This window comes from Neoarius graeffei, chromosome 19 (genome assembly GCF_027579695.1).
Source record: "Neoarius graeffei isolate fNeoGra1 chromosome 19, fNeoGra1.pri, whole genome shotgun sequence".
Taxonomy (NCBI): Eukaryota; Metazoa; Chordata; class Actinopteri; order Siluriformes; family Ariidae; genus Neoarius; species Neoarius graeffei.
In genome coordinates, this window is record NC_083587.1 from 57211398 (window position 1) to 57232345 (window position 20948).

Consider the following 20948-nt stretch of genomic DNA (forward strand, 5'->3'; position numbering starts at 1 on the left):
GGTTGAAACATAACGGACAGGGAAGAAAACAGCAAAAAAACGCAAGAACATTGTCATTCCCTACATTTCTGGACTGAGTAACTCAGGAGGATCTTCCATAAAACACAATATTTCTGTACATTTCAGACCCAGTAACACTCTGAGGCAGAAATTGGTCCACCCCAAGGACAGAATACCCAGACACAAATGGGACAACGTAGTGTACGCAATTCAATCACAAGCACATGGCTCAACACAGGAGAGCCAGTTCCTCAGGCCAGGACTCTGCAGTCTGTCTTCATCTCAATAACAAAGGACACTCATTTCAGGACTGCAACGTACGCATTTTAGCCAGAGAAGACCAGTGGTTTGAAAGAGGAGTAAAAGAAGCCATCTTCGTCAACCTGGAACGACCATCACTGAACAGAGGAGGTGGTCTGAGACACCACTTATCAGCCACCTACAATGCAGTCCTTGGCACACTTCCCAGAAAACTGAATACACATCCACACCAAGACTCAGCTGACTTCAATGACTCACATGAAAGCAGAGAGAGCCAATGACCCACAGATCACCCTAACGACCCTCCAGGCTGCTAACACCATTCACACTTAGGCTACGTTTACATTAGACCGTATCTGTCTCGTTTTCTTCGCGGATGCACTGTCCATTTACATTAACCCCCCTGAAAAAGCGGGGAAACGGGAATCCGCCAGCGTCCACGTATTCAATCTAGATCGTATCAGCTCCGGTGCTGTGTAAACATTGAGAATACGCGAATACGCTGTGCTGAGCTCTAGCTGGCGTCTCATTGGACAACGTCACTGTGACATCCACCTTCCTGATTCGCTGGCGTTGGTCATGTGACGCGACTGCTGAAAAACGGCGCAGACTTCCGCCTTGTATCACCTTTCATTAAAGAGTATAAAAGTATGAAAATACTGCAAATACTGATGCAAATACTGCCCATTGTGTAGTTATGATTGTCTTTAGGCTTGCCATCCTTCCACTTGCAAGTAATAAGTGATATGCGCTGGGATCTCACACACAGCGGCTCAGTCCCGAATCGTGGCTTGTTCACTTCACTCGCGCGCTCTGTGAGCTGCGCAGGGCCGGAGTGCGCACCCTCCAGAGGGCACTCGCTGTTCAGGGCGGAGTGATTTGGAGCGCAGGATGCCTGCGGAGCCGAGCGTATCCGCGTATTGGTGTTGCTGTGTGCACGGCTAACGGTTTTAGTGTAAACGTGAATCGTTTTAAGAACGTTAATCTGATGATCCGCTGATTCGACGTAATGTAAACGTAGCCCCAGTCTCCAGGGATCTACACCTACAGGATGACTGAGAGGGTCAACAACTCACGTGACCTCAATGACTCTCCTTAAGGTTGCTTTTGGTCCACTAGAGGATTCTTGGGTTTCAGTCACATAACTTTTCTTAGCGATTTCACTTCCGGGAAAACTGCTGGTGGTCAAGCAAACCAAAATGGCTGCCGTAGTGTAAACAACTAGCGATAACTTAGAGAATGCTTGTAATCTAGAAGCCACTGCTTGCGTTAGATATGTTCAGAAGATTGCTATGTGCAATGGAATCGACCCCTACAGTCTGGGAAAGAAGGATTTGTCATACGATCTCGAAAACGGCCCTTCAGTCGAGTTCCCCGACATCTCAAACTATCTGGTGTTGCAGACATCCTTCTACACCGCAAAACAGATGAAAGCGTGGAAGAGTATGGAGGCTTACAACTTTTTTGTATGTGGCTGGGTAAAGGACCTCGGTATCAAGTCACTGCTGAATGAATCCTGGATTGTTTTTGCCCGTGTAAGTATGTTTTTTTTTAAGCTTTTCGTTCGCGTCTTTACAACGAAGCGCTGCAAGTTGAAGTGTAAACAAACAACAGTTAGCTTGATTCTCACTTGTGTTGGCTCTTATCTCTCAGGTAAATCATTCACAAAGATCATCAGAAACCCCTTTAAAGACCTGGATCTTAGTTAAACAAGACGGAGAAGTGATCACGGTGTATCGTAACTGTATGGCTGGGTAAGAATTTTGTCGCAACCTTCATGCATATGGACTTTGTGAGGAGTGAGGCATAAACAAAAACAGCTGGGGAGTTTTGCGCTTTATGACTGTGGCAGCAGGGGCGTGGCCAAGCAGCAGTCTGTTAATGGAGGGCGAGGTCGGGGAAGGTAAGTGGCCAAGTCATTCCACCTGCCGTCAATTAATGTGTGTGTGTGTCTGTTTGTTCCTTGGTTTGAGTGTCCTGCGTCACTCAGTACAGTTTATCTTTAATAATGGAAAAATAGGGGAAGGTCAGTGCTGCGCTTGGCTGAAGAGTTTGACCATCGATTACTCTCACTTGGTCAAACGCATGCCGCAGAGTCTCGTCTTGCGACTGCTCTAACAGGAAATCCCCAAGGGAATCCCTGAGAGAGGGAGGAGGAGCGGGCTGATCCTCACCCTGTCGCGGTGTTGATGTAGACGGCTCTGCGACAGCTTCTCCAGTCAACGCCACACCGGGACCTTCCAGTGACCTACTAGTGCAGGACCCACTGTGTGTTAAATATTCCATTAGGTTTTTAAATCCCAGCCAATCAGCACTCAAAAACATAATCTGTAAATTCGTAAGTGAAGATGCGCGTAATTGGGATAAGTGGCTCGAGCCCCTGTTGTTCACAGTATGAGAGGTCCTGCAAGCCTCCATGGGGGTTTCTCCCTTCGAATTATTATATGGGCGTAAGCCACGTGGCATTCTGGATGTGCTACGGGAAAATTGGGAGGAGGGCCCTTCACAGAGTAAAAATGAAATCCAGTACATTCTTGACCTGCGCGCAAAACTCCACACCCTCACGCACCTAACCCAAGAGAATTTACGGCAAGCACAAGAATGTCAAAGCCGGCTGTATGACAGGGGCACGCGCCTTAGAGAGTTCACGCCGGGAGACAAAGTGCTCGTATTATTGCCCACGTCGAGTTCTAAATTAGTCGCCAAATGGCAAGGGCCCTTTGAGGTCACACGGCGAGTCGGGGACGTCGACTATGAGGTGAAGCGAACAGATAGGGGTGGGGCACTGCAAATCTACCACCTCAACCTTTTAAAACGCTAGAATGAGGGGGTCCCCGTGGCATTGGTAGTCCCAGAGAAGGCGGAGCTGGGGCCGGAGGTAAAAAAGATAACATCTCAGACCACTCCGGTCCCTTGTGGAGACCACCTCTCACCAGCCCAACTCAGGGAGGTAGCAAAGTTGCAGAAGGAATTTTCTGATGTGTTCTTGCCCCTTCCTGGTTGTACCCACCTCATAGAACACCACATCGAAATGACCCCGGGGGTGGTAGTGCATAGCCGCCCTTACCGCTTGCCCGAACACAAGAAAAAGGTGGTTCGGGACGAACTCAAGGCCATGCTCAAAATGGGCATAGTCGAGGAGTCCCACAGTGACTGGAGCAGCCCAGTGGTCCTGGTTCCCAAGACCGATGGGTCGGTCCGGTTCTGTGTGGACTATAGAAAGGTCAACGCGGTGTCTAAATTTGACGCATACCCAATGCCTCGCATTGATGAGTTGCTTGATTGGTTAGGTGCTGCTCGCTTTTATTCAACACTGGATCTAACAAAGGGATATTGGCAGATCCTCTCGACTCCTCTATCCCGAGAGAAAACGGCCTTTTCCACACCGTTTGGATTACACCAATTTGTCACGCTCCCTTTTGGGTTGTTTGGGGCACCCGCTACATTCCAGCGGCTTATAGACAGGGTCCTCTGCCCTCACGCTGCCTACTCGGCTGCCTATCTAGACGATATCGTAATCTACAGTAATGATTGGCCGCAGCACTTGAAACACCTGAGGGCTGTCCTAAAGTCACTGAGGCGAGCGGGCCTCACAGCTAACCCAAAAAAGTGTGCGATTCAGCGGGTGGAAGTACAGTGTCTGAGGTTCCACTTGGGCCATGGGCAGGTGCGTCCCCAAATTAACAAGACCGCAGCAACTGCGGCCTGCCCGAGGCCCAAGACCAAAAAGGAGATGAGAAGGTTCTTGGGGCTGGCTGGCTATTATCGTAGGTTTCTACCTAATTATTCGGACGTCACCAGCCCGCTAACCAATCTCACTAAAAAGGGGGCTCCAGATCCGGTCCAGTGGACGGAGCAGTGCCAACAGGCCTTCTCTGAGGTAAAAGCTGCAGTGTGTGGGGGGCCACTTTTACACTCCCCTGACTTCTCTCTCCCATTTGTTTTGCAGACTGATGCATCGGACAGAGTGCTGGGGGCCGTTTTGTCCCAGGAGGTGGAGGGCGAGGAATGCCCCGTGCTGTACATCAGCTGGAAACTCTCGATGCGTGAAAGCAGGTACAGCACAATCAAGAAGGAGTGTCTCACCATCAAGTGGGCGGTCCTCGCCCTCCAATACTATCTGCTGGGGCGCCCTTTCACTCTCTGTTCGGACCACGCGCCCCTTCAGTGGCTCCACCGCATGAAGGATGCCAATGCACGGATCACCCGTTGGTATCTCGCCCTCCAGCCATTTAAGTTCAAGGTGATCCACAGGCCAGGGGCGCAGATGGTGGTGGCGGACTTCCTGTCCCGTCGGGGGGGGGGGGGGGGGGGGGGGTCAGCTGAGTGATGGATGGATTAAAGGAAGCAAGCAAGCTGAAAAGCTGAATAAAAGATATTCGTACAAATATAAATTCTCGCCTGCCGTGCTTCTGTGCTCCACCCACATCAGGAAGTTTTACAATGACTAAAAAAAGTATCATAAAATAACAACACATAGCAAGAAAAGTCCTTGGAAAACACGAAGGACATAGCTGAGAGGGAGATACAAACCTTTCACCAAGTGATCATTGAAAATTCGAGCATGTTTCGACTCGGCTCCCTTTGATTTCAGTGAGAGGTTCAAAAGCCACCTTTCTCAACGTCTTTTTGTGAAATCCTGTGTTCGTTCACCCTTTATTAGTTCACGAGGAACCCTGAAGAAACTTTTATCAGTTTGACGGTTTAATCGATTTGAACAACGTAAAACAACGCAAACGTAAGGCGTTTTTCATGCAAGCAATGCAACTTCTTCATACAAACGCTTTGTCGACTGAGCTTAGGTAGACCACCAGCTAAAGTTTTGAATAACTAATGAGGCGGATGTGACGTCATGTGAAACCCAAGAATAAATCCCTGGAACTCTCCACTAGTCAGACAGAACTGAAGAAGCCTTTCGGATGAGAGGTGAAACGTCTTCAAGGATTTCAAGCAAAGTCCAGTTGCCTTCTTTAGCACCTACGGTCTCGGCTACAAACGTTTTTTTTTTTCTGAAATGTTTAAATTTGTGCTGGAAAAAAAAACAACATTTTGAACTCTAAAATGCTTTTATACTGACTCGATAATGTAGAAGTTGTAAAATAGAAGTAAAGTTTGTATGAAAAAAAAAATCTAGGGTCCCTAAAAAGACTTTTGCACAGTACTATATCTGTATGTATTATATAATTTAAGACAAGTGATTACTCTGTGCAAGTTGCCTTTAATTTCCTAGCTGCATTATCCCCTAGAGAACTAACAGAACTTAATGCTGGACACACACTCGAGTCTTTGCTGATTGATTGCCTTCGAAGTAATTCAAGACCCAAAGTGCACCTTCACCTTTAAGAAGGAAAACAAAAAAGCCCACCTGCGTGCTGCTGCTATCGGGGAGTAACTGATACTGGACGCTCTGGTCAGTGAAAGCTGAAGTATGAGGAAATGCAGCTGCTTCCCCTCCTCTTGAAGCGTCTGTATCAGAAGGATACGATATGATGAGTAATTTGGGACAGATTGGAAAAGATTGCGAGTTTAAAATCCCATGATTGCCAAGGGATGAACCCTGAGTGGGATTTTTATTTCCTTTTTCTTAAAGGGAAAAATGCTATTTTCGTAAAAACACCTTGCAAAATAATAAGAAGTAAATATGCAAATATGCAGTAGTATTATATCTGGTACAAAATGTTTACAAATGAGACAAAAAGGAATCCCTTTACTAGCCTGGGCCCGCCCATCCTAAGCGTGACGCAACACGAGGGCCTGTTGCGAGCTTAGTCTGGCCAGGCAAGCTATCCACAGCTCTTCCAAGCTCCCGAAAAATTGGGAACCAATCAACTTTGAGCATCTCCAACGGCCCTGGGTAGAGGCGTGTTCAAGGCACTGACGTAGTAGAACTGCGACCGGAAGCCATAGATTGTTTACAGAATCTATGCCGGAAGCGCTTCATTCATGCTTCCGCATCTATTACGCATAGATGCTGTATTGAAAGCATTCAACGGGAAGTTCTCATTGAAAACGGAGCAAAGAGCAGCCCTGGAGGTATTTATTGAAAGGAAGGACGTTTTCGCCTTGCTCCCGACCGGCTTCGGTAAGAGTTTAATCTACCAGTTAGCCCCGTCGCGTCGCATACGTCAGAGGAAAGAGTGATGTGATTGGTTTAAGCTTCGTCACAGCCTTTTCTGGCTTCGACCAGTAGCAAACTGAGGCATTTCAGGGAGGCGGGTCAACCACGGGCTCTGGGAAACGGTTGGGCTTAATATCTTGGCCAGACCAATAGCTCGGAGAGCTTTGAAGTCGCGTTAGCCAGGCTATCCCTTTACCCACACCACACCGGATATTGGAAGTTTTTTAAATAATTTATTTAAAAGGTAGACTGCCTTTCAGATTTTTCAAGTGTAGGTTATACAAAGAATTTTCCCTGACACTCAATTATTTTTGTTTAGTGGGCCAAAAGCTACTGAATTCAAATCACAGACTTCCAATTTTATTAGTTTTTTTTTTTAAATAGAACAATTAATGAATTTAAAGCCATGTGGCCCAAAATTCTCCGCTACTTTTTCCTGCTTCACCATGACCCAATACAAGATACTATGTCATGCATCACATGGTGGGCTTTCCCTGTTTGCACAAAGCATTGTGGGATACAATTTGAAACAGGAGAGAAAAATGGAGGACGTGAGTGTGCGAATGAAACGTGAAAGACCGACTACAGTAACGGAAAGCGAGAAGAAAAGACGTTATGTTCGGTACGAAGGAAAGGAAACGCAGGACCAAACTAATAAATATCGGCGCTCAGCGAGCACCTCGGTGTGATCAGCTGTTCGTTTAGCGACAGAATGATGGAACTGTCAGTGCATGCTCAAAGATAAACCTGCGCATGCGCACACACACACACACGGACTTCCTCTGTCTGCTTGACTGCGCGAAGTAAGTGGTTTCATGCACATTATTTGCTCAGGAATCCCCTCAAATTAAATAACTTCCCAGCCACAGAACAGAATGGCTTGATATTTTGTGAGATATTACAGAAATAAACATATATCACGATGACCAGATTTCAAAGGAAACTAAATTTCACCGATTTTATGAAATCGAAAGGCCGTCTATCTTTAATCTTGGAAGATAAGCCATTTCCATCTCATGCTTTCAGCTTCTTGATTTTGTATCAAGTTATTCTTTCAGCCAGCTCCTAACACCTTTACTATTATTTTTCATCTTGTCGTTTATTGCAAATGCATGCACCAATATCTGAGGTCTCTCTCCATCCACCTGCTGTGGTTTGATGCAGTTCTCTAATCAGCCGATCCCTTGACAGCAGCACAATGCATCAATTCATGCAGATACAAATCAAGAGCTTCAGTTAATGTTCACAATGTTCAAACATAAGAATGGGAAAAATTGTGATCTCAAAGTGTGACTTTCTTTCACTGTGGCATAGGTGTTGGTTTGAGCCAGATGTAGTGGTTAGCACAGTCGCCTCACAGCAAGAAGGTTCCGGGTTTGAACCCAGCGGCCAGCGAGGGCCTTTCTGTGTGGAGTTTGCATGTTCTCCCTCTGTCTGTGTGGGTTTCCCCCACAGTCCAAAGACATGCAGTTAAGTTAACGTGGGGTGGCCTTGGGCTGAGGTGCCCTTGAGCAAGGTACCGAACCCCTGACTGCTCCCCGGGTGCTTTAGTGTGGCTGCCCACTGCTCTGGGTGTGTGTGTTCACTGCTTCAGATGGGTTAAATGCAGAGGATGAATTTCACTGTGCTTGAAGTGTGCATGTGACGAATAAAGGTTTTTTATTATAATTATTATTTTTGGTTTGAGCATTTCAGAAACTGCTGATCTCCTGGGGTTTTCACACACAACAGTCTCTAGAGTTTACACAGATAGAATGGTGCAAAAAACAAAAAACACAGTGACTGAGTGACTGACAGTTCAGTGGGTGGAAACAAACGCCTTGTTGATAAGAGAGGTCAGAGGAAAATGGACAGATTGGTTCGAGCTTTTTTGCCAGGAAGGATATTGTATCTCATAGCAACTCTTTACAACCATGGTGAGCAGAAAAGCATCTCAGCATGCAACAGAAAACAGAAGAACACACTGGGTTCCACTCCTGAAGCCAAGAACAGGAATCTTAGAATCAAGAACAGGTTCCTATAAAAGTGGCCGATGAGTGTATAGTCCATCCTACATATTACAGATGTTGGTCTTATTTCTATACTATGTTGCATACAGTATATACAGTATGTTATAAGAATGTAATACATGCATAAAATCAGTAACAGGCTATAAAAGAAAAGAAAGGAAAAGAAAACAAACAGTCTGGTAGTCTTTAATAAGAGGAGTTCTCCGTACCTTCAGTTTTCTGTAATATCTCCTTTTCTTTTTTCATTTGCCTGAAAACCATTTAGACAAAAACCAAATCATTATAAAAGTAAATAGTATACTGTTAAACTGTAAATATGACTTTAATATTAAATCTCTGTATACTAGTTTCAAGGTTTTATATAATTCCTTCCATCCATCCATTATCTGTAGCCGCTTTATCCTGTTCTACAGGGTCGCAGGCAAGCTGGAGCCTATCCCAGCTGACTACGGGCGAAAGGCGGGGTACACCCTGGACAAGTCGCCAGGTCATCACAGGGCTGACATATAATTCCTGACAAATGCAAAATATAACACGTTAATATTTTACGTGAATAAATGACATGCATCAATACATCAATGCTCATTTACATACTATGTAAAATAATTACTGGCACTTTTTTTACTCTTTTTTTAAAATAAATTATACAATTTAGAAGACTGAATGTCATCTCTTAAATTGTAGTAGTAAAAAAATCTAATCTCAACAGAAAAAATAAAATAAAATTAAAAAAAGTAACATGGATCAAGCGGGCGGCACGGTGGCGTAGTGGTTAGCGCTGTCGCCTCACAGCAAGAAGGTCCGGGTTCGAGCCCCGTGGCCAGCGAGGGCCCTTCTGTGCTAGTCTGGCTAACGCGACTTCAACGCTCTACGAGCTATTGGTCTGGCCAAGATATTCAGCCCAACCGTTTCCCAGAGCCCGTGGTTGACCCGCCTCCCTGAAATGCCTCAGTTTGCTATTGGTCGAAGCCAGAAAGGCTGTGACGAAGCTTAAACCAATCACATCACTCTTTCCTCTGACGTATGTGACGCGACGACAGGATTCTCGCTGAGCCCCATTGATTTGGATACTAGCGGGGCTAACTGGTAGATTAAACTCTTACCGAAGCCGGTCAGGAGCAAGGCGAAAACGTCCTTCCTTTCAATAAATACCTCCAGGGCTGCTCTTTGCTCCGTTTTCAATGAGAACTTCCCGTTGAATGCTTTCAATACAGCATGATTCTGTAAACAATCTATGGCTTCCGGTCGCAGTTCTACTACGTCACTGCCTTGAACACGCCTCTACCCAGGGCCGTTGGAGATGCTCAAAGTTGATTGGCTCCCGATTTTTCCGGAGCTTGGAAGAGCTGGAGATAGCTTGCCTGGCCAGACTACGGTAAGCTCGCAACAGGCCCTCGTGTTGCGTCACGCTTAGGATGGGCGGACCCAGGCTACTTCTGTGCGGAGTTTGCATGTTCTCCCCATGTCCGCGTGGGTTTCCCCCACAGTCCAAAGACATGCAGGTTAGGTTAACTGGCGACTCTAAATTGACCGTAGGTGTGAATGTGAGTGTGAATGGTTGTCTGTGTCTATGTGTCAGCCCTGTGATGACCTGGCGACTTGTCCAGGGTGTACCCCGCCTTTCGCCCGTAGTCAGCTGGGATAGGCTCCAGCTTGCCTGCGACCCTGTAGAACAGGATAAAGCAGCTAGAGATGACGAGATGAGACATTATTTTCCCTGACAAACCTTACAAAGCACACAAAGTAGAGCGGAAATGACGTGTATATCGTAATGAGTCGTAAACTGACATGCGTGATGTGACGTATGATGTGATTATAAAGTGGGCGGAGCTTAAAGGCTTGCTCAAAGTTGCTTTTAAAGGTGTCATTCCACGACAAACCGTTTAATACTTGCTCTTTTTGAAATACCATAGGTCACTCCGAGTTGCATATGCATGCTGCACGTGAAAATGTTATTCTACCCCATTCCCTGTATTAGCCTATGAAAGAAAATAGACGGAAAAACGAGCGAATCAGCAAAAGCCCTACGAACTTACGTCACTTCGAAAATTAGTAGTCATGGCCTCGCCCATAACCCACTGGAGGGAGCGTCACAGCGCTGTTAGCCAATCAGAAGCGATATGTTTACATGTCATGAATATTCATTAGTAAGAGCTGAAATCCTGTCCTTCTCTCCCCACCCACTCCTCCACCGAACTAGAACAGCCTGAAACAGGAGCACCACAGCATTTTTTTTTCACCAAAACCGGCTCACAGGGCATTCATTCATCCTAGAGACCACCGCACAATTCATGAAAAAACGATGCAATGACACCTTTAAAAATTTGTGAAACCATAACAACCAAGGTGTCTTTCTAAAAATGTTTTACAAAAAATTATTTCTGTACTTTGCACACAAGCATTCCTGAAATGTTAAACATTAGCTACTTGTTTGCTCTTTAAGAAGAATCTTCCAAAATGTTGGTTATTGATGGATTTATTTGACATATTTTTACTGAAAATAGAAAACTTTTGTTTTTGTACAGGAGCACGAAATATTTTCTCAGTTAAACAGTCATGGGTTTTTTTTCCCCCAACAGTATTTCTATAAAAAAGTCTCTCTCGTTGAGAGTCTTGAGTGTTAAAGGAAACTTTTACACTACCGTTCAAAAGTTTGGGGTCACCCAGACAATTTTGTGTTTTCCATGAAAAGTCACACTTTTATTTACCACCATAAGTCGTAAAATGAATAGAAAATATAGTCGAGACATTTTTCTGGCCATTTTGAGCATTTAATCGACCCCACAAATGTGATGCTCCAGAAACTCAATCTGCTCAAAGGAAGGTCAGTTTTATAGCTTCTCTAAAGAGCTCAACTGTTTTCAGCTGTGCTAACATGATTGTACAAGGGTTTTCTAATCATCCATTAGCCTTCTGAGGCAATGAGCAAACACATTGTACCATCAGAACACTGGAGTGATAGTTGCTGGAAATGGGCCTCTATACACCTATGGAGATATTGCACCAAAAACCAGACATTTGCAACTAGAACAGTGATTTAGCACATTAGCAATGTATAGAGTGGATTTCTGATTAGTTTAAAGTGATCTTCATTGAAAAGAACAGTGCTTTTCTTTCAAAAATAAGGACATTTCAAAGTGACCCCAAACTTTTGAACGGTAGTGTAGTTCTACACACAACATAAGAAGATTAAAGTATGCAAATTTATGCATATTTAATTAGAGCAAGGATTTGCATAAATAACTAGTTTAACTTAGAAACAAGTCACAGTATTAATATATATATATATATATATATATATATATATATATATATATATATACCTGTATGAATATCAGAAATGAACTGGGGGAAAAAAGACTTATAATAATAATAATAATAATAATAATAATAATGATGATGATGATGATGATGACCCTTTTCACCTGTAGTATCTCGCCTATAAACTACAAACTCAACATAAAATTATTATGTGCTTTAATTATTAGCAAAAATACCCCCCCCCCCCTATTTTCTAATCAGCAGGTGCCTGTGTCGTGCACTAATGCTTTACCTCATTGATGGGTCTAAAGTCTTCTGCAACACAGCCATCTGCCCTCAACTTCAGAAAGCCTGATGGAAATGTTGATCACGGGAACAAACACTTGGGTCATGTGAGAGTCCTGTGGCTGTGTTCAATTCACTTCCTGTTTTATATTAAGTGCACTATGTAGCGCGTAGAAGCCGGTATTCCGACGCCTATATTCGCATCCCTATGAAGGAAGTGAAGCATTGTTTGGATTCAGCCTGCGTGCTACGTCACGCATCACGTATGTGCCCAAATGGTGCGCATGCGCAGTGTCTATCCTATCCTTTCCCCTTTTTCTTACAACAGTCGTTTCTTTTCTTTTCGACACAACTCCAGTCTGTACGGAAGCTTGTTTCGGCAACTTGGAAAGAAAAATAATAATCAAAATAAAGTCACATAGTGCCTGTATATCATAATAATAATAATAACGAGAACGTATCTCATAGTTATGAGATACCAGTGCTTGAAAGTTTGTGAACCCTTTAGAATTTTCTATATTTCTGCATAAATATGACCTAAAGCATCATCAGATTTTCACACAAGTCCTAAAAGTAGATAAAGAGAACCCAGTTAAACAAATGAAACAAAAGAAAATATTATACATGGTCATTTATTTATTTATTGAGGAAAATGATCCATATCTGTGAGTGGCAAAAGTATGTGAACCTCTAGGATTAGCAGTTAATTTGAAGGTGAAATTAGAGTCAGGTGTTTTCAATCAATGGGATGACAATCAGGTGTGAGTGGGTGCCCTGTTTTATTTAAAGAACAGGGATCTATCAAAGTCTGATCTTCACAATACATGTTTGTGGAAATGGATCATGGCACAAACAAAGGAGATTTCTGAGGACCTCAGAAAAAGCGTTGTTGATGCTCATCAGGCTGGAAAAGGTTACAAAACCATCTCTAAAGAGTTTGGACTCCACCAATCCACAGTCAGACAGATTGTGTACAAATGGAGGAAATTCAAGACCATTATTGCCCTCCCCAGGAGTGGTCGACCAACAAAGATCACTCCAAGAGCAAGGCGTGTAATAGTCGACGAGGTCACAAAGGACCCCAGGGTAACTTCTAAGCAACTGAAGGCCTCTCTCACATTGGCTAATGTTCATGAGTCCACCATCAGGAGAACACTGAACAACAATGGTGTGATTTGATTTTATTTTATTTAGGTTTTCCACATGTACATTTACAATAAAATACACATTTAATTATTATAAAGACGTAAAAAACCGAGGATGACACAAAAAAGTCTAATAAAATGACTTATTTCCATTGTGGTCCTCATAAAAAATTACAAAATGGTGACAATATGATAGAGGACAAAAATTACAAAAAAATGTGTAAATAAACAAAGTGTATAAAAATAACATTAATAATATTAATAGTAAATAAATTTAAGAAATATAACTATCAAGTTTTATATGTGCATGGCAGGGTTGCAAGGAGAAATCCACTGCTCTCTAAAAAGAATATTGCTGTTCATCTGCAGTTTGCTAAAGATCATATGGACAAGTCAGAAGGCTACTGGAAAAATGTTTTGTGGATGGATGAGACCAAAGTAGAACTTTTCGGTTTAAATGAGAAGCGTTACGTTTGAAGAAAGGAAAACACTGCATTCCAGCATAAGAACCTTATCCCATCTGTGAAACATGGTGGTGGTAGTATCATGGTTTGGGCCTGTTTTGCTGCATCTGGGCCAGGACGGCTTGCCATCATTGATGGAAAAATGAATTCTGAATTATACCAGCAAATTCTAAAGGAAGATGTCAGGACAACTGTCTATGAACTGAATCTCAAGAGAAGGTGGGTCATGCAGCAAGACAACAACCCTAAGCACAGAAGTCGTTCTACCAAAGAACGGTTAAAGAAGAAACTCTTTAGAGATGGTTTTGTAACCTTTTCCAGCCTGATGAGCATCAACAATGCTTTTTCTGAGGTCCTCAGAAATCTCCTTTGTTCGTGCCATGATACACTTCCACAAACATGTGTTGTGAAGAGCAGACTTTGATAGATCCCTGTTCTTTAAATAAAACAGGGCGCCCACTCACACCTGATTGTCATCCCATTGACTGAAAACACTTGACTCTAATTTCACCTTCAAATTAACTGCTAATCCTAGAGGCTCACATTCTTTAGCCACTCACAGATATGTAATATTGGATCATTTCCCTCAATAAATAAATGACTAAGTATAATATTTTTTGTCTCATTTGTTTAACTGGGTTCTCTTTATCTACTTTTAGGGCTTGTGTGAAAATCCGATGATGTTTTAGGTCATATTTATGCAGAAATATAGAAAATTCTAAAGGGTTCACAAACTTTCAAGCACCATTGTAATTGTGATGTCATACAATGACTTACTATTTCATTAGAATATTTTCTCAAAGTTATGAGTTAATATCACATTATTGTGAGATAGTAGGTGATGATGATGATGATGATTATTATTATAAGAAGTCATAATTATGAGATACTGATATAATTCTGAGAAACTTTCTCATATTTTATTATGAGAGAGTATCTCATAATTATCCCTGTGCCCAAAATCACTCGCTATATAGTGGACTATATAGTGAGGTCGCCATTTTGTAGTGCTGTCCGAATGTACAGTGAGAATTATTAAACCCTATACAGTGCACTCAAAGTATCCCATAATGCAACGTGAAAAGTAGTGTACAACCGATGGTACCTAACCAAGCAATATAGCCCATCATGCACTGCGGTCACGCTGAAAGAAAAAAGGGTGTTTGGGGGAGAATGAACGGAGGAAGAAACATGTTATAAACGGATATTCAAGTACAATTAAAAATAGTAAGAGAAGAGAAAATAAGCTAAAATAGAATAAGGCAGAAAAAATACAAGAATAAAAGTTACAGTGCAGAGTGAGGAATTAATCAAATGCCTCAAATTTGATTTAATCAAAGGCAGCGACAAAGAAGAAAGTATTCAGCCTTGATTTAAAAGAACTGAATGATGCAGCAGACACAAAGTACTTTGTATTTATTAATGTTGGAAATACACTCAGTATAATATGGATTTATCACAAAAACACATGTATTTATTATTTTGAAAACCCACCAGCCGACTGATATGAGCTCACTATATAGTCCTCTATATAGCAATTCCCTAGATAGTGAGTAGGGAGTAGTGAGTGAATGATTTCAGACACAGCATATGACTTGCTGAGTCATTATGATATTGAAAACCATAATTATGAGATAATTATGAAATACTGAAATATACTTATGAGAAGCTTTCTCATATTTCATTATTTTGAGATCGTATCTCATAATTATGACTTGCTGAATCATTATGAGATTGAAAATCATAATTATGAGATAGGATTATGAGATACTGAGATATAATTATGAGAAGCTTTCTCATACTTCATTATTTTGAGATTGTATCTCATAATTATGACTTGCTGAGTCATTATGAGATTGAAAATCATAATTATGAGATACTCACTCTCTCACTATCCATTTTACACCACAGGTGTGTCAGACGATGCACGGCTTGACTGTAGCATCCTTCTCCAATACTTTCAATCCAGGGTATCCTCAGCAGTGAGGCCCCAGTCCCTTAAGTCCTGTGCTACTAGCTCTTTCCAGGTCTTGCGGGGCCTGCCCCTCTTTATCGCACCTTCCACCTGGTGGGCCATGATTCTTGCAGTCATGGAACTGTGTTGCACATGGCCAAACCACTGCAAATGTCTATACCTGAGGTCAGCATCCAGATCCAGGAGACCAAGCCTCGGACAAAGACTAGTGGAGCTGACACCATCCTCAGGCTTTACATGACACATCCACCACAGCATAGCTCTTTCATTCCTCTCTTGATGCCTAACATCCTCTCTCTTCAGAGGCCAGCACTCGCTTGCGTACAACACAGCACTCCTCATGCAGGAACTTTAAATGCGACTTCAGGTACGATAGGACAAGCTCCTGCATGACAAGAGATACTGAGATATACTTCTGAGAAACTTTCTCATCTTTCATTGTTATGAGATAGTATCTCATCATTATGACTTGCTAAGTCATGAGATGGAAAAGCATAATTATGAGATAAGGATCTCATTACTGTGAGATATTAAGTCATTGTTATAAGAACCTAAGTCTACGTCTTCTCATCGTTATCGAACAGGCTTCCGTGTGTTCCTGTAACATTCTCTTATGTGACATTCTCTTCCTATTTCATTCGATACAAATGTAAGATGAACTTTATTACAACCTGCCAGGTTTGTATCAGTATACAATTGACTCGTCATAGTAGTATAATAACCAGGGGCCTCTTTAACTGTAATATCAGTTCCATAAACCTCTTGATTACAGATTTATTGACATGAACATTATTTAAATGTGTACCATAATATTTTTTCTATTTATTCGGGCTATAGAGCTTTTTACTCCTGAACAATTTCACTGAGAGAACACATCAGGCTTGAGCTGACATTATTTCTATGCTACCGTATTTGGTTTTTAGTTATTGAGGTTGGAGTAAAAACATTCACTTCAAGTAAACAGTCAAATCGACAAATAAGAACTCAACTATCAATATAATATCTTTGACAACAGTGGGTTATCATTTCCACTACTGTAACTAAACAAACAAAAAAGCATGCTTCATGGAACCCTGGTTCTCCATTTTGAGAGCCACTGGTTTAAAGGTTCAGAGGATGTTCCCTTAATGTTCTGCACACCATCCCAGATTAGTGCAAGGTGAAGGTTAAAAGTGACCAAGAACATTCTATGAACTGCAGTGAAATGCCAGTGTTATATAGTGAACAATTATCTGTTATGAGACCATAAAATGTCGATCCTGAGATTGAGATGTTGACCTCGGACCTGCTCCTCGGACCTGCCTGATCCATCCTGATGCCCTTCGTCTGGCTGGAGTCTCATCACATCGCTCCTGTGGAGGACGGCCCCATATGGACAGTTGACAGTCACATTTGGAAGACGCTCTGGACACTTAAGGCCTCTGCATGCTCTTGCGACAAGGCTTTCACAGATAGCTTTTCACAGACAGTTGTAATTTATTGTTGAGTGGGGGAATAGGCGTGTGCGATGTTATTCACCGGCACAATGCAAGGGGGCGCGAAGTCGCTAGGAGTAGTTGGTGGGTGTGGTTAGTGGAGTGTTTATCCTCCGGTTACTTATAATGACTATAACTTTTTTTTTTTTATAATGACTAGAACTGGAGTCGTATAGATGTACGTACTTCCTCAATCAACCGCTCTTCATGCTGCTCCATCTTCGCTCGTGTTTTTAAAAATGCCGGTCATGAAAACAAAACAAACCGGGAAAGTAGGGAAGCGGAAGTGCGTGTACAGCGGATGTAGAGTGGACCAATCAGAGCCCTCTTGTCTGCGACGCTGTCTGCGAGGCTTCTGCGGTGGTCACAATTTTTGGGAGGTGCGTGCAGAGCGTCTGCGAAGGTGGGGGGGCTACGCAGACACTGTCTGCGACACCGTCTGCGAGGACTGGGTTGTCAGCATAAATTGGCCTTTACAGTAATGCTTTTATGGCTGAGGACTACAGTTGACTTGCTAACTTTCGGACTGCAGTTGTCATGAACAGTTTTGCACTCAAGTTTCCATCAATGAACAGTGATAACATCAACGAAACTGACCTCATGTTAAAACTGTTAAAAATGCTATAATCACGTTGTCTGTTATCACCCAAATGAGGATGGGTTCCCTTTTGAGTCTGGTTCCTCTTGAGGTTTCTTCCTCATGTCGTCTGAGGGAGTTTTTCCTTGCCACCGTCGCCACAGGCTTGCTCATTGGGGATAAATTAGGGATAAAATTAGCTCATGTTTCAAGTCGTTCAAATTCTGTAAAGCTGCTTTGTGACAATGTCTGTTGTTAAAAGTGCTATAAAAATAAACTTGACTTTAAAGAATGTTGTGGTAATGTTCTCTGAACATTAGTTTGAAGATACAAAAAATAGTACCTCAAAACAACCTCAGTTGTCATGTAACTATAAAGGAACTTTCAAACGTTGTGTTTTAAAGTTCACAGAATGACCTTGTGGGCGGCACGGTGGTGTAGTGGTTAGCGCTGTCGCCTCACAGCAAGAAGGTCTGGGTTCGAGCCCCGTGGCCGGCGAGGGCCTTTCTGTGCGGAGTTTGCATGTTCTCCCCGTGTCTGTGTGGGTTTCCTCCGGGTGCTCCGGTTTCCCCCACAGTCCAAAGACATGCAGGTTAGGTTAACTGGTGACTCTAAATTGACCGTAGATGTGAGGGTGTTTTCACACTTGGTTCAGCCATCTAACCGAACTCAGATTGATGACTCAGCATTTTTTGTGCATATGTGAACACTCCAACCGTACCCAGACCACTTTAAAGCGAACCGAACTGAGACCACCTCAGGAGGTGGTCTCACTACAGTTCGCTAAAAATCAACAGTACGGTTCGCCTAATCTGCGCATTGTGAACAAAAAGTGCACCGGGTTCACTTCGCCTTTTTCACTGTAGTTTAACCTTCTTCGTTTGCCGTAGTTGGTCACGTGACTGTAGCAGGGAAACTCAACTTCCTTTTGGAGCTTACCACAGCTGCTTTACAGTTCTCTGAACTTTTGTGCTCATAGATAGCTGGAATAAATTTATTTTCCTTAATCCGCACTATTTTGATCAAAGAATACAGCAGGGCAAGCATGGCAGCAGACATTTTGATTCAAGAGAAAATTACCCAGAATTCCATGCACTGGGGGTCTGAGGGCTCTAGAGGACCTGGTGTGAACAGAAAGAGGACTGAGGCCCCATCAAAGCTTAACTGGACCAGAAAGAGAACCCAGTCCTCTTTGTAATAAATTCACAGTGTGAACACAAAAAGAACTGAGTTCTTTTTCTGTTGGTCCACTTTTTGGTCCACTTAAAGAGGACTGAGTCTGGTTCCTTTAAAGGGGACCAGGTGTGAAAACACCCTGAGTGTGAATGGTTGTCTGTGTCTATGTGTCAGCCCTGTGATGACCTGGCGACTTGTCCAGGGTGTACCCCGCCTTTCGCCCGTAGTCAGCTGGGATAGGCTCCAGCTTGCCTGCGACCCTGTAGAACAGAATAAAGCGGCTACAGATAATGAGATGAGATGAGAATGTTCCTACAACGTTAGGAAATGGTTCCCAAACAACAATAATAATAGCAATCAAAGAGCAACCGAATGATAACATCAGGAAAACGTTGTACGTCTGTTAGACAGCACTACATTTTTTAAAAATAAAATGTGTTAATATATTAATCATTGCCTAGTCTTTATTTTATGACCTTTAACCTAGATAGCAGACACGGAACTTAAATCAGATCTTGTTTCTGACGGAACTCTGTAGCCGACAACACGCACGCAGCAATCATTATATGTCGACATATCTGATTGGCTCGTTTTCTGCCTTCTGGAATTTCATTGGCTCAAAAAGTAGGCGTTCATGACATAGGTGTCGCACTGATATTCCTCCGGGTGCGGCTCTACACCGGTTTGTGATTCCTCAGCTAGCCAAGGGTTATCATCATGACCGCTCGGGTTCTAGTCGGAGTTAAGCGGGTTATCGACTATGCTGTAAAGGTACGCGTCTCCAGTTTTTACCATCGGTTTTCTAATTTTGAAGAAAACGCATCTATTTTTAATGTTTATCTTCTATACGATGAACTTTAGCACAGCTGTTTGGCAGGTTATCCAGGTTAACCCCGGGCTGAGTTCTAAAAAGGAACTTAGTGCACTAGAAAGGGTGTAGACTCCGCTATTTTCTGGCGTGTATAGCGCACTTCTTTGGTAGACAGGGAGTTATTTGGGATTGGACCTTAACCGAGTTTTGCTAGCAGGCAGTCGGGTTAAAGCAGAGATAAACTTCAAACCAAGGTCAGGGCAGATAGGAACATTTTTGGGCGGAGAGATAAATAAACTTTATCTTCATATTTATTGTTAACTTAATCCAAAATGTTTTTATTTTTTGCTGTCTTTCAGCTGTCATACTTCTGACATTTGGCTAGCAAGTGTTTCATAGATGATGGGGAGCGGGTCTTCAGTAGGGTTGCCAGATTGGGATTAATGATTCCAAATAAATGGATGTTGTTAAATCTTTCGTGTTTCAATACATTTGAGTAAACAAATATCTTTTGAATATCTTTTCATACTTGGTCAATATGTGCATATCTATTGTTTTTTTGTTTTAATAATATCAAAAGAGACAGACCATTTAAGATGGGGATTACTATCAACCTGGCAACAAAATGTCTAAATTAATGCACAAATTGTCTCATCTCATCTCATTATCTGTAGCCGCTTTATCCTTCTACAGGGTCGCAGGCAAGCTGGAGCCTATCCCAGCTGACGACGGGCGAAAGGCGGGGTACACCCTGGACAAGTTGCCAGGTCATCACAGGGCTGACACATGGCCCTTTTCCACTACCCTTTTTCAGCTCACTTCAGCCCGACACGGCTCGCGTTTCGACTAGCTAAGAACAGCACGACTCAGCTCGCTTCAGCCCTGCTCAGCCCCCAAAACTCGCACGGTTTTGGAGTGGGGCTGAAGCGAGCCAAACCGAGCCGAGTGGGGCTAGGGGCGTGAGGAGACACTCCCCTGTGCACTGACTGGTGAGGAGGAGTGTCCTCACATGCCCACACACGCCCCGCGAGCACGCTGGGATCTGTAAACCCGGAAGAAGGAGAATTACGAATTACGAGAATTATGAAGCCTTATGTGCCTCGCTTCATCTATACGCTCTTGCCAGTATCTGTTGGCGTTGTCGGTGACAACAAGCCACAGCACCAAGACCAGCAACACTAACGACACCATGTTTGTTTACTATCCGGGTTGTGAGACTACCGCTTAAAAGGTCACTGATGTCACTGTTTGCGCCGCATAACGACATCACCTGACGTCCACCCACTTTTGCTAACTCCACCCAATGTGTCCACCCACTTTCGCTAACTCCACCCAATGTGTCCACCCACTTCCAGCCAGCACGGTTCAGCGCGGTTGTAGTTGAAATGCAA

The 20948-nt window shown here is 43.1% G+C and overlaps 2 protein-coding genes across 6 annotated transcripts in view; one reads left to right on the forward strand and one right to left on the reverse strand.

Annotated features, from left to right (window-relative positions):
- LOC132867437 (upstream stimulatory factor 2) overlaps positions 1–12019 on the reverse strand; it is a 107332-nt gene extending 95313 nt beyond the window's left edge. For 4 of the 5 annotated variants that reach the window (XM_060900345.1, XM_060900346.1, XM_060900343.1 and 1 more), the window contains exons 1-3: positions 11942–12019; positions 8598–8638; positions 5627–5727 (exon numbers count right to left, since the gene is read on the reverse strand). In XM_060900345.1, coding sequence (XP_060756328.1) covers positions 5627–5727; positions 8598–8638; positions 11942–11979 — 180 coding nt within the window. In that variant the 5' untranslated portion in view covers positions 11980–12019. Of the gene's footprint in view, positions 1–5626; positions 5728–8597; positions 8639–8732; positions 8902–11941 lie in introns of all 5 variants that reach the window. The other variant, XM_060900344.1, reaches the window with a different exon arrangement.
- Positions 12020–19401: 7382 nt separating this feature from the next.
- etfb (electron transfer flavoprotein subunit beta) overlaps positions 19402–20948 on the forward strand; it is a 49185-nt gene continuing 47638 nt past the window's right edge. Inside the window, exon 1 of the mRNA XM_060900954.1 lies at positions 19402–19517. Coding sequence (XP_060756937.1) covers positions 19464–19517 — 54 coding nt within the window. The 5' untranslated portion in view covers positions 19402–19463. The remainder of the gene's footprint in view (positions 19518–20948) is intronic.